This window comes from Megascapheus bottae, chromosome 21, assembly GCF_031878675.1.
Source record: "Megascapheus bottae isolate mThoBot1 chromosome 21, mThoBot2.hap1, whole genome shotgun sequence".
NCBI classification, from domain to species: Eukaryota; Metazoa; Chordata; class Mammalia; order Rodentia; family Geomyidae; genus Megascapheus; species Megascapheus bottae.
In genome coordinates, this window is record NC_143529.1 from 9473797 (window position 1) to 9487129 (window position 13333).

General features: G+C 38.2%; 1 protein-coding gene across 1 annotated transcript in view; it reads right to left on the reverse strand.

Annotated features, from left to right (window-relative positions):
- Satb2 (SATB homeobox 2) overlaps positions 1-13333 on the reverse strand; it is a 181600-nt gene that overhangs the window by 95853 nt on the left and 72414 nt on the right. Inside the window, exons 4-6 of the mRNA XM_090354561.1 lie at positions 7256-7382; positions 6166-6289; positions 564-666 (exon numbers count right to left, since the gene is read on the reverse strand). Coding sequence (XP_090210687.1) covers positions 564-666; positions 6166-6289; positions 7256-7382 — 354 coding nt within the window. The remainder of the gene's footprint in view (positions 1-563; positions 667-6165; positions 6290-7255; positions 7383-13333) is intronic.

The following is a 13333-nucleotide window of genomic DNA, read 5'->3' on the forward strand; positions in this document are numbered from 1 at the left end:
TCTGGCTTTTTCTGAGTATGTGGTACCAAGGAATCGAACCCAGGGCTTTGTGCATGCTAGGCGAGCACTCTAACACTAGGCTATGCTCCTGGCCCCACGAAACTCCATTTCTGACCAAAGATTTCCTGATGCTATGACAGTCACTCCAATTTGTTGATCACTAGTCACCCCTAAGTGCCATGTTACCTAGAATGAAACTGCTTTTGAACTTCCATTCTAAATGTTTCGGGCTTTCTCAGTTATTACTGTTGAAACCAACCAATTTGATATAGCCTAGTCAGAATTTTTTGTAGTTCTAATACCATGTTATTTTCAAGGGAGCCAATTTGGATATCATGACAGAAGTCTTAAGAATTTTATTTGTGTGTTGTATGTGTATGTGTATGTTTATATATAAACAGTATCTAAAAGTAGTGTATATGTATGTTATACATAAATATAGTTATTATATATGAGTATATATATACATAAATGATATTTAGAGCTAGAATATATTCCAAACAACCAACAACACATTGACCTAAGAAACTGTAAATAGGCTTTAAAACAAAATATCACTTTACCTTTAATCTTCTTATATTTTTTATACCATCTCCCAAACTCCTGGCACTTGGTTGCTGACACATTGGCATAATATGTGCTATTTACAATGGATGAAATCATACTCTGAAAAGACAAAAAAATACATCAATTATTTTTTCAAATATATTACTAAATCTTTTTAGGGACAAGGAGTACATTACAGCTCATGATGAACATCTTTTAAACTTGAAGCCCTCATTGTCCTGTACACTAAACTACTCGACATCAAGACTATGACCTGAATTTCTATCTTTTCAAGCTTACACTTGTACAGTGACAATGCTTTTTCCAAAAAGCTAGCCCTGGACCCTTGCCAAAGATGGAAGGGATAAGACATGAAGATTAAGTGCAAAGGGGAAGAAAGAGTTGTGATTTAGGAACCAGAGCAAAAGGTGAGATCAGATGCTCCAGCATCCGTAATCCAAATAATGCCTTTCAGATGTTTCTGTTCCGCTTCCAACTGCAGCAAGCTTGCACAGCCAAGAATCTGAGAACATCCGTGCTGCACACTGCAGAACAACGTTTAGGGAAATAAGTTAAATTAATATAATTTATAGAAACGTGTGATTAGCACTTGTGTGAAAATTCACCAAATGAAAAAATTAACAGTGCTATTTTAGAGCAGGGGAAACTAAACCTAACACTTGTACTGTTTCAACCAAAAATGATTCAAAGCTAAAACTTCCTGGGTGCTTACGTATGTGATTCTTTTCTTCCTTGCTCTTCATCTTACTCTTCCTCCTCAACTTAACCCCTGAGTGAACTAATTTTGTGATTTGGGTTAGAAGGCAAGCAAAGAGGAGCATGACCTGGCTTAACACTGAAAAAAAATGATCACAATGCATACCTTGAATTAATATTATAGAGAGAGATGCTGGCTCTCAATATGTCAAGTGTAGGTCAGCATCGATTCCAGAGGTCCACTTATACTTGGACTTTGATATTACATGTATATGTTATATATAGGGTCTATTTCTGCAAATGATGCTTAAGAAAAAAACAAATGGGCATGAACAACACAATCAATCCAAATGAACTCTATTAGGATTTACATCTTGCTTTGAAATCTCATCTGTCTCAAAAAAAGGGTTATCCCCAGACATGGAGCAGTTCAGAGAAGTTTTAGAACTTCTATTGACATTCCTACAGAGTAGTAGAGATAAAAAGGATAACCATAAATCAAATCAGAAGCAAGCTATTTACCAGGAGGTTCTAACACCAGCAGGCAGAACTTCATAGACTCCCATTTGAAACATCAACCAGTACCAGAGGAGGAGAGGGATCCTAATGTAATTCGCAGAAACCTCCTCGGCCCTTTCTACACAGCAGATGGCTAGCCTCCTCCAGTTGCTGATTGGTAAGTGGCAGTTCTTTGGAGATAATAAAGGGAACCCTTTTGATCCCAGAACTGCACACAACACTAAGAACTCAGAGAGGCACTATCACCTAAGTGTTTCATAAAATCGACAGAGCCTTGCCGACTGCCTTAGAGGACAAGTAACTCCTAATCACCATGAGGCAGGGTCTGCTTTCTGTGTTATTAAACAAGAAAAAAGCTGCTCCCTGGTTAGCTGAGCTAGCTCCCTCTCTGGGCTCAGATTTTCTCTCTGTTGTTAAGACTGCGGGACTCTTGAGGACACAGACTATATCTATATCCTTAAAAAAAAAAAAACAACCTTTTTTCTACCTCGTGTCTCACATACTTCTGATGTGGGATATCTGAGTCACTAAAAATTTAACACATAGAAAGGGGCAGAGATGACAATTTTAAAATGCCATGTAGAAGTGTCATAATAATAAAAATTTTTAACAAAAAGCGGACTAATAATAGCTACACCAGCCACACTAGTATATGTGAACAAATGTAAACATGCTTGCCATCCAATGTGTTTGCATGAATGTTATCCTCAAGGAAAGATACAGAATATACAGCTATGAGCAGGTATCTGAGTTCAATTTTCTACTGTAAGATAGTCTAGAAAGCTGACTAAAATGGAAGTATCTGTGTACTGCCTGGAGCTATCTCTCAACTCTTCCTGGCCCCTCCAGTGAGGCTAGAGGCTCACTTATTGTTCCCCTAGTTAACTCATATTTCTCGCACTCTCTGGCATATTCCGTCATTGCCCCATTCCAGAAACATCTTCAATGATACTGTCTAAGGCCAATGTTAGCTTATGTGGAAAGAAGACAAAAAAGAGTGGGGGAGAGGGGGCACTATGGCCCCCATTACTGGAACAGATAGTTCATACCACAACATTTGAAAAAGATTTAGATTGCTGAGCTCATGACTCTTATCTCCAATTAACCACCAAGTGGCTCTGTGGCCCAAGTAATAGAGTGCTACTTTTGAACAAAATATGCTCTGGTATAGCACCCAGAACCTGAGTTCACACCCCAGGAATGCCACAAAGAAATGAAAAGAAAAAAAAAAAACTAAAGTTCAATTTGTACTTAGCTACAGATCCAACTGAATGTTTATTTCACTGCCTACTTATTTGTGCATATTATACACATATATTAGGTCTTTTAACAATCCCCAAGTGGGCTAGCCATACTTAGGATGACAGAAATGATTACAGTCTATTTCGACAGGTAGATTGCCGTATCACTGTCACACTGCAAACCTACTGACATCTTCAAGTTCAGTAAATTTAGTCAACCATTTCTTTCTCAAATATTTGGCAACAAGTCAGGTTATGGTGGTTCATGCCTGGGATCCCAGTTTCATAGGAGGCAGAGGCTGAGATAGAAAGATTACAGTTCAAGGCCAGCACGGGCAAAGCTAGAATAAGATGCTATCTGAAAGGCAAATGAAAAGCCAAAGGCTGAGTGTTTGGTTTAAGTGGTAGAGGCTAGCAAGGCTGAGGCTCTGAGTTTAAACCTCAGTACTATATGTAAATACACATAAATAAAAAATTAAAATCAAGCAACAAAGCCTTAGAAAGAGCTGCTTTAAAACTCATCTGTTTGAAACACATCTGTATGCGAGCTTTAAAGTCACGTTCCTAGACCAGTGCTCTGATCCCCATCTTCTGTCTGCATTGCACAGCCTCTGCCTTTCTGCTAATTCAAAACTCTAGGCCAAAAAAAAAAAAAAAATATCTGTCTGAAAGGGGTAACATCAACCAAGATTCATTGTATTCATAAACTGATTCGTTGAGAGGTAACTTCTTTTTACAACAACTTAAAGATAATTTGAAAATTAAATAAAAATCATTTTCTATCACTAAGTGAAATATACCAGTGTAAATATACAAATTCTATGATGTCACTTAGGTGAAGTATCTAGGGTAAAGCTAATTCATGAAGACATATGAAACCATAACTTAGTGGTTACTAAATTCTTGTTGGGGGTAAGGAAGAAGTTTTGAAAATAGATAATAGTGATGACAGAATGAAATTATGAATGTAATTCATGTTACACACTTGTAGGATTAAAATAGTTTAAGAAGTAAACTTTCAATATTTAATCAGAAAAATATGAAACTTATCTAGAGTCAAAGAGAGCATGTATGAAGTTTAGGATACATACTAGAAGTGCATGCTTTTTAAGGATTATTTATTCTTTCACTTTTTCTTCCTCTTGCAACTGGGGCTTGAACTCAAGGCCTCATACTCTAGCTTAGCTTTTTCGTTCATTGCTGGCAAGAGTAATAGCCATTTGAGACATGCCTCCATTTTCAACTTTTGGATGGTTAATTGCAAGTAAAAGTTTCTCAACTGAGATTCTCAGATATCAGCCTCCTGAATAGCTAATATTATAGGCATAAGCCACTGGTGCTCAGCTCATAGTGTGTGTGTGTGTGTGTGTGTGTGTGTGTGTGTGTGTGTGTGTGTGTGTGTGTGTGTGTGTGTGTGTATGTGCGCACGCATGTGCGCACGCACCAGTATTATGGCTTGAACTCAGGATGCAGGCACTGTCCCTCATCTATTTTGCTCAAAGCTAGCTCTCTACCACTTGAGCCACAGCTCCACTTCCAGCTTTTTGGTGGTTAATTGGAGTCTTGTGAACTTTCCTGCTTGGGCTGGCTTTGAACCGTGATCCTCAGTTCTCAGCCTCCTGAAGAGTAAGGACTACAGATATGAGCCACTAGAACCCTGCTGTATTTTTTTTAATTAACAAGATTTTGTCTGTTACCTCTTTTTAACCATCACAAGAATCTATATGATGGACATAGCAAGTACCATAGCATCACTTATTTACATGGATCAAACTCCTAAGGATGTGAGGTTTTACAGTAAGGAGTAGACTCTTAGGATCACTCTTTCTTGGATAAGAATACATATACCACAAGAATCTGGTTTCATAATGGTTTCAAATTGGAAGGTAGATTGGTGCCTTCTGTATAAAAAAACAGGCTTCTTGGGGGCTGTGATGACTCACAGAGGCATCAGGGAATAAGGAAGAGGAGGTCAGCACTTAAACACACTTTGAAAGGTGAAATCAAAAATAAATATACAGACACACATTAGATAACCTATACTTTCTAAGCATCTGGCCAGACAAAATAGCTAAATCATGACTTCCCCCTTAAATACATAGGCTACAATTGTTTCCTTTTTATGGACTTGTCCAATGTCTTCTGCTTTCTTCAAGGCTGTTCTTTTGAATTATAGACCACTGGGATATTCAAGTAAATATGTACTGTCCACTGAATAGTTTCTTTATGTAAGTGCCAAGTTCTAGTGAGGAAATACCTAACATAGCTTGGCTTTCGTTCCTTCCTTTGATCACCTTGGTCTCTTATTTTCATGGCTTGTTTTGGTTTATGATCAGTTCACTGAAAATGGACTATCATTTTAATTTCCTCATGATTCATTTTTTATATATTTTTTATTATAATTAATAGAAGGATTACATGATATTTGCCAGCTAGATGGTGCATTAATTCCCATACATTGATACCCTTTCACATGTCTTCGTCCCCATTTCCCTCCCCCCCCCACTCCCACCCCTCATCTTGTTTTCCCCCGTTCCCAATTCCATAAATGTATACAGTATAAAGATACCTCTCTCAGCCGGGAGTTTGGCCTAGTGGTAGAGTGCCTGCCTAGCATGCAAAAAGACCTGGGTTCAATTCCTTGGTACCACATACATAGAAAAAAAAAAAAAAAGATACCTCGCTCAACCAGAGAAAAGGCTAGATCCATAGGCAGATGGATTTAACATGACTGACCCATTCCATTGACCAAGGCAAGCAGTGATCTGGAATATCAGTTGTTTTAAAGAAGTCGAGAATGGGACAACCTGTCACCTGATGAGCACAGGAGGAAACTGAAGTGGGTCTCTTAAGTCCTGATTTTCTGATCTATAAAATGGAGATACATCCCTACCTCCAATGACACAAATGTGAAATTGGCCATTATGTATATATGTAAAATATATTCATACACTCCCATAACTTCAAAGTTCTAGTGAGATACCATATGAAAACATCATAGTTTCCATCTTTTCTCCCCACTGTAAATGTAGTGAGACTGTACAAATAAGGGAAGACAGCTTGTCTCAAACACAAGTGCCCTCTGCCTCTTCAGTCCACTGGTAACTCTCTGCTTCCCAGACCCTTCCCTGGAGCTACTGACCTGGGAGAGAGGGCATTCTTTGGCTAATGTGCTCTGGTTCATCTCTTTGAGCAGTTCCTTTAAGGCATTGCGGACTGTGGCATGGTTCCACTGCTCCGCAGGCAAGTCTTCCAACTTTGAACAACTGCAAAACAGATCGAGAATAAGTGCTGAAGCAGAAGACACAGATGTGTTGTTCATTCCTTGTCCTGGACAAGCATTAAGAGGGCAGCTGAGAGGTGGAGTGGCAGGTGAGCCCTCAGTGAGAGAAGACAGGCAGAACTATTTCTGTGGAACATGAATGATACATGACAAGGTATCTTTAAGACAATTATCTCACCTAAGGAAAACTAGCGCTTTGAGTATTAAGAAATCTACTTTTTAAACCAAGTTTTTAAAAATTCAGAAATGTTATTTTTCCCAGACCAAAAAAAAAAAACCCAAAAAAACAAAAAACAACTACTCCTAAGTACTCCCATATTAACACTGAAGAACAGTATTTAACTCACAACTAAACTAGCTCATATTCTTCAGTGAGACTACCAAGGACCTTTTGATTCTTGAGAGGCATAACTTGCCTACAGCTAGATGATCCTAGGAAAGAAAGCCTGTCAGGAAGGAGGAAGACAGGAGCCATTTACAAATCTCCGTAAGCTCAGTATATATTTTATTGAGGTGATCACCAGAAAGGAAAGGAAAAACATCCCCAGGGCTGGCTCCTAAACCTGTGAAAGAACCAAACTCACCCTTCAGCATCAACTTAAAGACAGCAAAAGGCTTAATGCTTCAAATGCTATGTGCTAAGCTCTGAACCAAGCCCAGAGGACCCACTGAATGAGGGGTTATGGAAAGTTCCCCCTGCAGGTTCTTAATGATTTATCAAGCTGCCCCTGGGTTACCATTCCACTGCTTCTGAAAACAAAACATAAAACAGTTGGAATGTGGACTATAAAGATGCCTGGTGAAGCACCACTCCTGCCCTCCTATCTCTCTTTACTTCAGCCAATGTCTAGGAATGAATGAAGCCACGACAGGCTCGTGTCTGCAATGAATCTGTGATCACCAGAGCAGCTCTGAGATGAAGGAAACACTGATGTTCAGAAACACCCACCTTTGTAATTGAATTTTCAACGTCACTACGTGATAGACATCTTGTAGCATGTCGGCCACTGTCGCGTCAGGTGCATCTGTCACATAACTGAGGGGGAGAGGGTTCCACCTCCCCAGCTTGATTATTCCTGCACCGAGAAGAAGAAAAACATAATAAACACATATGTGCTATTTATTCAACCTTCCTGTTGTTTGTTCAATGTTAAGAAGGTCATTCAATAGTCAACACTCTAATATTTTACAACCCAGTGCAATGAGCTATTTTTCTCTGGCTGACAATTAAGTTGGTTAACTACAGGAAGACAGGAATGAAAAGGATGAAGTTTAATCATGGACAATTGGTTCTTCTATGTTTTCTTTTTCCTTAAGTTACTGAGAAAAACTATCCTGACACTTCCTTTCCTCAAAGTCTTATTTCTCAGTCTAACTTAAAAGTGATGCTAAATATATGACTGCTGATTTCATAAAACAGAAATAATTAATAAATTCATAAATAAAGCAGCCTTAAAATAAATATAAGATTTGGTCTTAAACAGAACAAGAAAATTGCTGTGTGGGAGCTCAGTTTGCAGTTATGTTCTGTTGTTCTGTGGTATGATTCCAAGGGCATGCAGCAATTGGGATTGGTGAAGGAGGGTTCACCCCTAGACCGAGCTTTCGTGTGCCAAAGGGCTTCCCTTCCTGTGCCAGGCACACAAGCAGTCATCACACAACCACTGACCATGGATCAGAGACAGCAAGTATGTCTTGTATTTCCTTTCTTCTTTAGAACCTTGTTTCTTACTAGAATGACAATAGTACCCTCCCTCATAGTTTTTCTTTTGTATCTGGTAAATGTGTATAATGAAGGGAAAAGAAGAAAAATCCTGGTCAAACTTTATGCTCCAGAGAGCAGTAATTTTAGGAATCCCCTTGTTACAGGAAGATTCATGGGGTGGTTTTAGCAACATATGGTGAAATGCTAACTTATTCATAAGATGAGCCCATCTTGTCTGGTACTCAGGGCACACAGAAAATTAATGAAGAAAACTTGAGAAACTCATTTTGCAAATGACAGAGGATAACAAAAAATTTATTTCTATGCCATGAAAAATCAAGTAGTCCCTAGGATATTAGATATTGTCTAATATAAAAAAGTTATGTTTCAGAGATAAAAGAAAAACAGCATTTTTATTTTTAACTTTTGACAATATGGATAAGTCCAACTACATTTTTCTTCAAGAACAATATTTATCACCAGCAAGAGTGCAAGAACACCTGTATACTCAAAAGTACTTTTAAAAAGCTTCACAAAATGATGGTTTATAGCTATAGGGCGAAATTCCAACAACAGGAAATAAAATTTTCTGGTCGGGGCATGTCCTGTCCAAGATGAAATGAATGAATGCGCAATGCTTGACATCATGCTTGAAAACAGGGAATTAAACAGAACAAAAATATTAAAATGATGCACTGTTTCAGTATTAAGATTTAACAATCTGGTGCTGAATATGCTGCAGTATAAATAGTGCCTGGACCCAGATCCAATAAAGTAACACAGCTCTCATTCATAGTACCGTATGTCTCCAGTTCTGGCTCCTGAAGTTATCTTTCACTTGCCAAGAAAAGCTGTTTTCTTGTGGGGATAGTTTTCCTTAACATTCTCTCATGACAAGGAAAAGTACGCAGTACCCATTAGCCACAAAATGAACATTCAGAGTCCACTGGACATGTCCTTGGAGAAGGAACTGTTTCTTTGCTCCTTTTTCCACTCGGGCATTTGTGAATACTAAAAGCATACCCTTTCACACGTCTGACATACTTCCCTTTGCAAGAAAAAATAAAATCACAATTTCAAGTTCTTTTCAAAAAAAAAAATTATCACTGCTGTGGCTCCGAAGTTGAATGTAAATTGATCACATTCCACCAGCAGGCTTTCTCTATGGTAAGAGGGTAGAGGGAGAAGCGTACAGGAAGCTGCAAGCTCTGAGAAACAAGCAGGAGCACCAGACTTTGTGGGTGCTTTGGTTATCATGAATATGAACATGATTTGAACAACAACAACAACAAATGAACCCTGAGAACTTCCACATGCCATGCTACAGGACACTCATTCCTGTTGCGTGTGTCCATTTCTTTCTGTTGTGTAGGAACATTTCACAATAAAAACTACACACGATGTAATACAGCTATATGATTTCATTTATATCAAATCCAAGAACAAGAGAGACTAATCCCTGAGGAAAGAAGTCCAAGGGATGAGAGAGGGAATTCACTAGAAAGATACACACAGGGATTGCATTTTGACCAGTAGCTCCATGAGTCTAAAATAGTATCAAAATTTATCAAACTCATTACTTATGATGAAGACTTTTATTGTATGCAAATTATTATACCCATCTTTAGAAAAAATGGAGTGGAATCTCTAGGCAATAAAAATCAAATCACCTAAGTAGAGATAAGTCATCTCCATTTAGGCAAATTTCCCCCCCACCCCCTACCCCCATCTTGATGAGCCAGAAGGAGGCTTGTTTGGGCTGGAATTAGACACACACAGGTGTTTTGACAACACTTAATACCTCTACACAGAGCAGCTGCTCCAGGTTGCTTTCTTCATCTTGGAAGAGAGCAGTTGATGCATGTTATTTTCTTAGGCAGGAGGAGGGTGTGTTAGTGTATGCCTTCTTTACACTGTAGTGATTAACCTGAATCACCCTGGAAGTCAGGATCTATGCTCAACTGTCTACCTCATTCTACAGGTGCACGATCTTCTGTATTCAGAAGCCCACACCCTCCAACCAGCCTTTACTCTAAGCAGGGTGGCTTGTAGATTAATCCTTTTTAGAATATATTTCTTAAAACAGCCCTCTTTCTTTGATTTAAAAAAAATGACAAAAATCCTCTTCAGATTACTCAGAACTTTTCCTAAATAAATGTTAATTTAGGATATCAAATTGGGAATCGGTATACCATAGTAACCATGAAGAAAAATGAAGGTTATAAGTGAAATTGCCTCTGACCAAATCCTGGTCCCCATCTTCTAAGTACATGACCCTACTAAGCTACTTGGTTTCTATATATTCTTCTTCCTTTCATCTGTGAAATGGAAAAGTGCTGATCTTTTAAGACTACTGCACCGAAAAAGTATAAAGCTCTTACAGACCCTGATTCAAAGAAAAGACTGCAGAGGAGTTTTGTTTTTGTTTTTTGTTTTTTCTAAGTCTGGAAGGCCTTGGATGTCTGAGCAAATTGTGTGTGGGTTAGCAAAGAAGAGCAGGTCAGAGGTGGCTTTGTGCTGGTCACCTCCCTTTGTTAGACTGTAAGACTTTCGGCACCTTCTTTAGTGTCTCCATCTGTCAGCTTCCATATCTGGGAAACTAGTAACAATCCACATAGCAGCAATCCACACCCTTTAGAGTTATCATGAGGGTTTAAATAAGAATGGCAGATCAGGCCTGGAGTTTAGCCTAGTGGTAGAGTGCTTGCCTTTACATGCATGAAGACCCTGGGTTTGATTCCTTGGTACCACATACCTAGAAAAAAAATGGAAGTGGTGCTGTGGCTCAAGTGGTAGAGCTCAAGCCTTGAGAAAACCCAAGAACAGTGCTCAGGCACTGAGTTCAAGCCCCAGGACTGGCCAAAAAAAAAAAAAAAAGAATGGCAGATCAGGGATCACCCCATAGTAGGTACTCAGTAAAAATCAGAGGGAAAGAGATCTTTGTCATTTCTATAGACAACACCACCAGAGCAAAGCGTGAAGAGATAAAAAAAATATTCTGGAATATAGCTACTTAAAAATGAGCAATCCAGGTAAGTGTGTCTAATTACAATCAACCTCTTCCCAACCTTTAAAGTAGGATTCAGACCCCACCAAAGTTACAGTGAAATAAGGAAGACATCAGAAAATAAAGATTTGTCACATGCCAATTGAGGTAATATCTGACTCAGCATCAGAGGAATCTCACTGATAGAGATATAACTATGAGTATACATGTGTTAAGTAAATTTTCTAATCCCAGTTTAAGTAAATTTTCTAATCTCAATCTGAAAAATGACAAACCTAATGATGATTAGATCATAACAGTCTGGCTCATGCCTGCGATCCAATCCTCAGATGGCTGAGATCTGAGAATCATGAGTCAAAGACAGCCAGGCTGGCTTTTTATCTCCAATAAACCACCCAAAAGCCAGAAGTGGAGCTATGGCTCAAGTGATAGAGTGCTAGATTTGAGGAAAAAAATGCTAAGGAACACTTCCTCTATTAAGGTAAGGATAGCCATAGTCTATTTTTAAATTTTAAAAATCCTAGGATTATTTATTTTTTTAAGAAAATGATTCTAATCTGTTGTTTAATTAATATAGATTAAAGTCTGTATGTGACAACACCAAAAAAAAATGCTAAGGAACAGTCCTGAGTTCCAGCCTTAGGAACACACACACGCACGCATGCACTCATATGCTCACTCACTGATTATAATGGGGGAGGGGGAGGAAGAGAGAGAGAGAAGCACCAGCCAAGCACATAGTATATTTTCAATACATAGCAACTCCTATTTCTGTTCAGAACACATATCATACTCTCTTTCTCCAATATTCAGTTCTAGAAAATATTATCTATCTTCAAATTCCAACTTGAGAATAATTTCAGCTCACCTGAATCGTGTGTGTGTGTGTGTGTGTGTGTGTGTGTGTGTGTGTGTGTGTGTGTGTGGTTGGTTTGGGTATAAGGAACGTATTTTATCACAATTTCCCTTTATGTTTACAGATTGCCAAATGTTGCTTAGAATTGCTGGTTCACTCTCAGGAAGATAGGAGGGAGTCAATAATCTAGCGGCAAATGAGTTGAAGATCAAGGAAGAGTGATTTTTCAAAAACACCAGAGGCTAACAGCCAGGATAAGCACCTGAGCTTCCCTCTGTAGCTTTCCACAGAATTCTCCCACTGCTGCTCTAGGGGCATGCCACTGTGCCAATCCCCAACCACAAGTTTGGGGGAGAACAAGAACACAACTTATCTCTAGTGACACATAAGTCAGGGTCTTGACATTTAATGTGAAACAAAAGGACTGCAGTGGAAAAGCAAACAGGTGATAAGCCCAAAAGAGTGAAGGGTCTTCACTGGGGAAAAAAAGATGATTTCCCATAAGGTTCAATTTTAAACATAAACATTGTTTCCCAAATCATCTTTATTATTCCAAGAAATCTATCATCTGCAAACATTTAGAAAATTCCTGGTGTTGAAGACTATTACAGATGCATTTTCAAGGTCTTTGAGTCACAAATTATGGGCCTTTATTTTGGAGCTGAAATTCATACAAATGTTAACATGATTGAATTGAGCACAATATAAATAAAACTGTTTATATCCAGACAAATCTGTTCGCTCTAAAATACAGAGTGCCAATCTACTCTTTGTGTAATGCATTCAGACCAAATAACAAAATGCAATTGTAGGTAAATTTCCCATTAGTGACATAAAATTAAGTTAGGAATGGAAGAAATTTTTGTATAAAATTAAAAAGATAGGATAATGGAAACTAGTTTTTCATTCTTTCAGGACAGTTTTCTGCCACAGTGAAGTAGTTGACATTTCATAAAAAGAAATATCAATAGTTGTTTGAGTGATTCTATCAGCTTGTAATCTGTCTCAAAGAGACAAAATACTCTTGTGAGCAAATGTAAAATTCATACCTTTAGCATTATGTGCCTCATACATAAAAATAAAATAATTATAGCTGAACAATAACTTATTGAAGTCTTTGGGAAGTCAATCACTTATAAAACAGGATGTTGTGATAACACAATATAATCAATAAACCATTAGAAGAACTTGTATTATGCCCCAATCACTCATTCAATAAATATTACTTGTGTGCCTCTGGTATAACATTATTAATATGCAAAAACAACTTAATGCACACTGCCCTTGTACTCATGGAGTTTGCAGTTGAGGATAGATGCTTTGCTAAACACATAGCTAAAGGAAACCACTCCTAAAATAAACCAAGCTTCTGCACCTGGAACCTCAAATATGAAAATTATGCCTCATGAAAGCCTACAAGAGATCATCTAGCAAGTACACTGGCTCAATGGCATGGAGA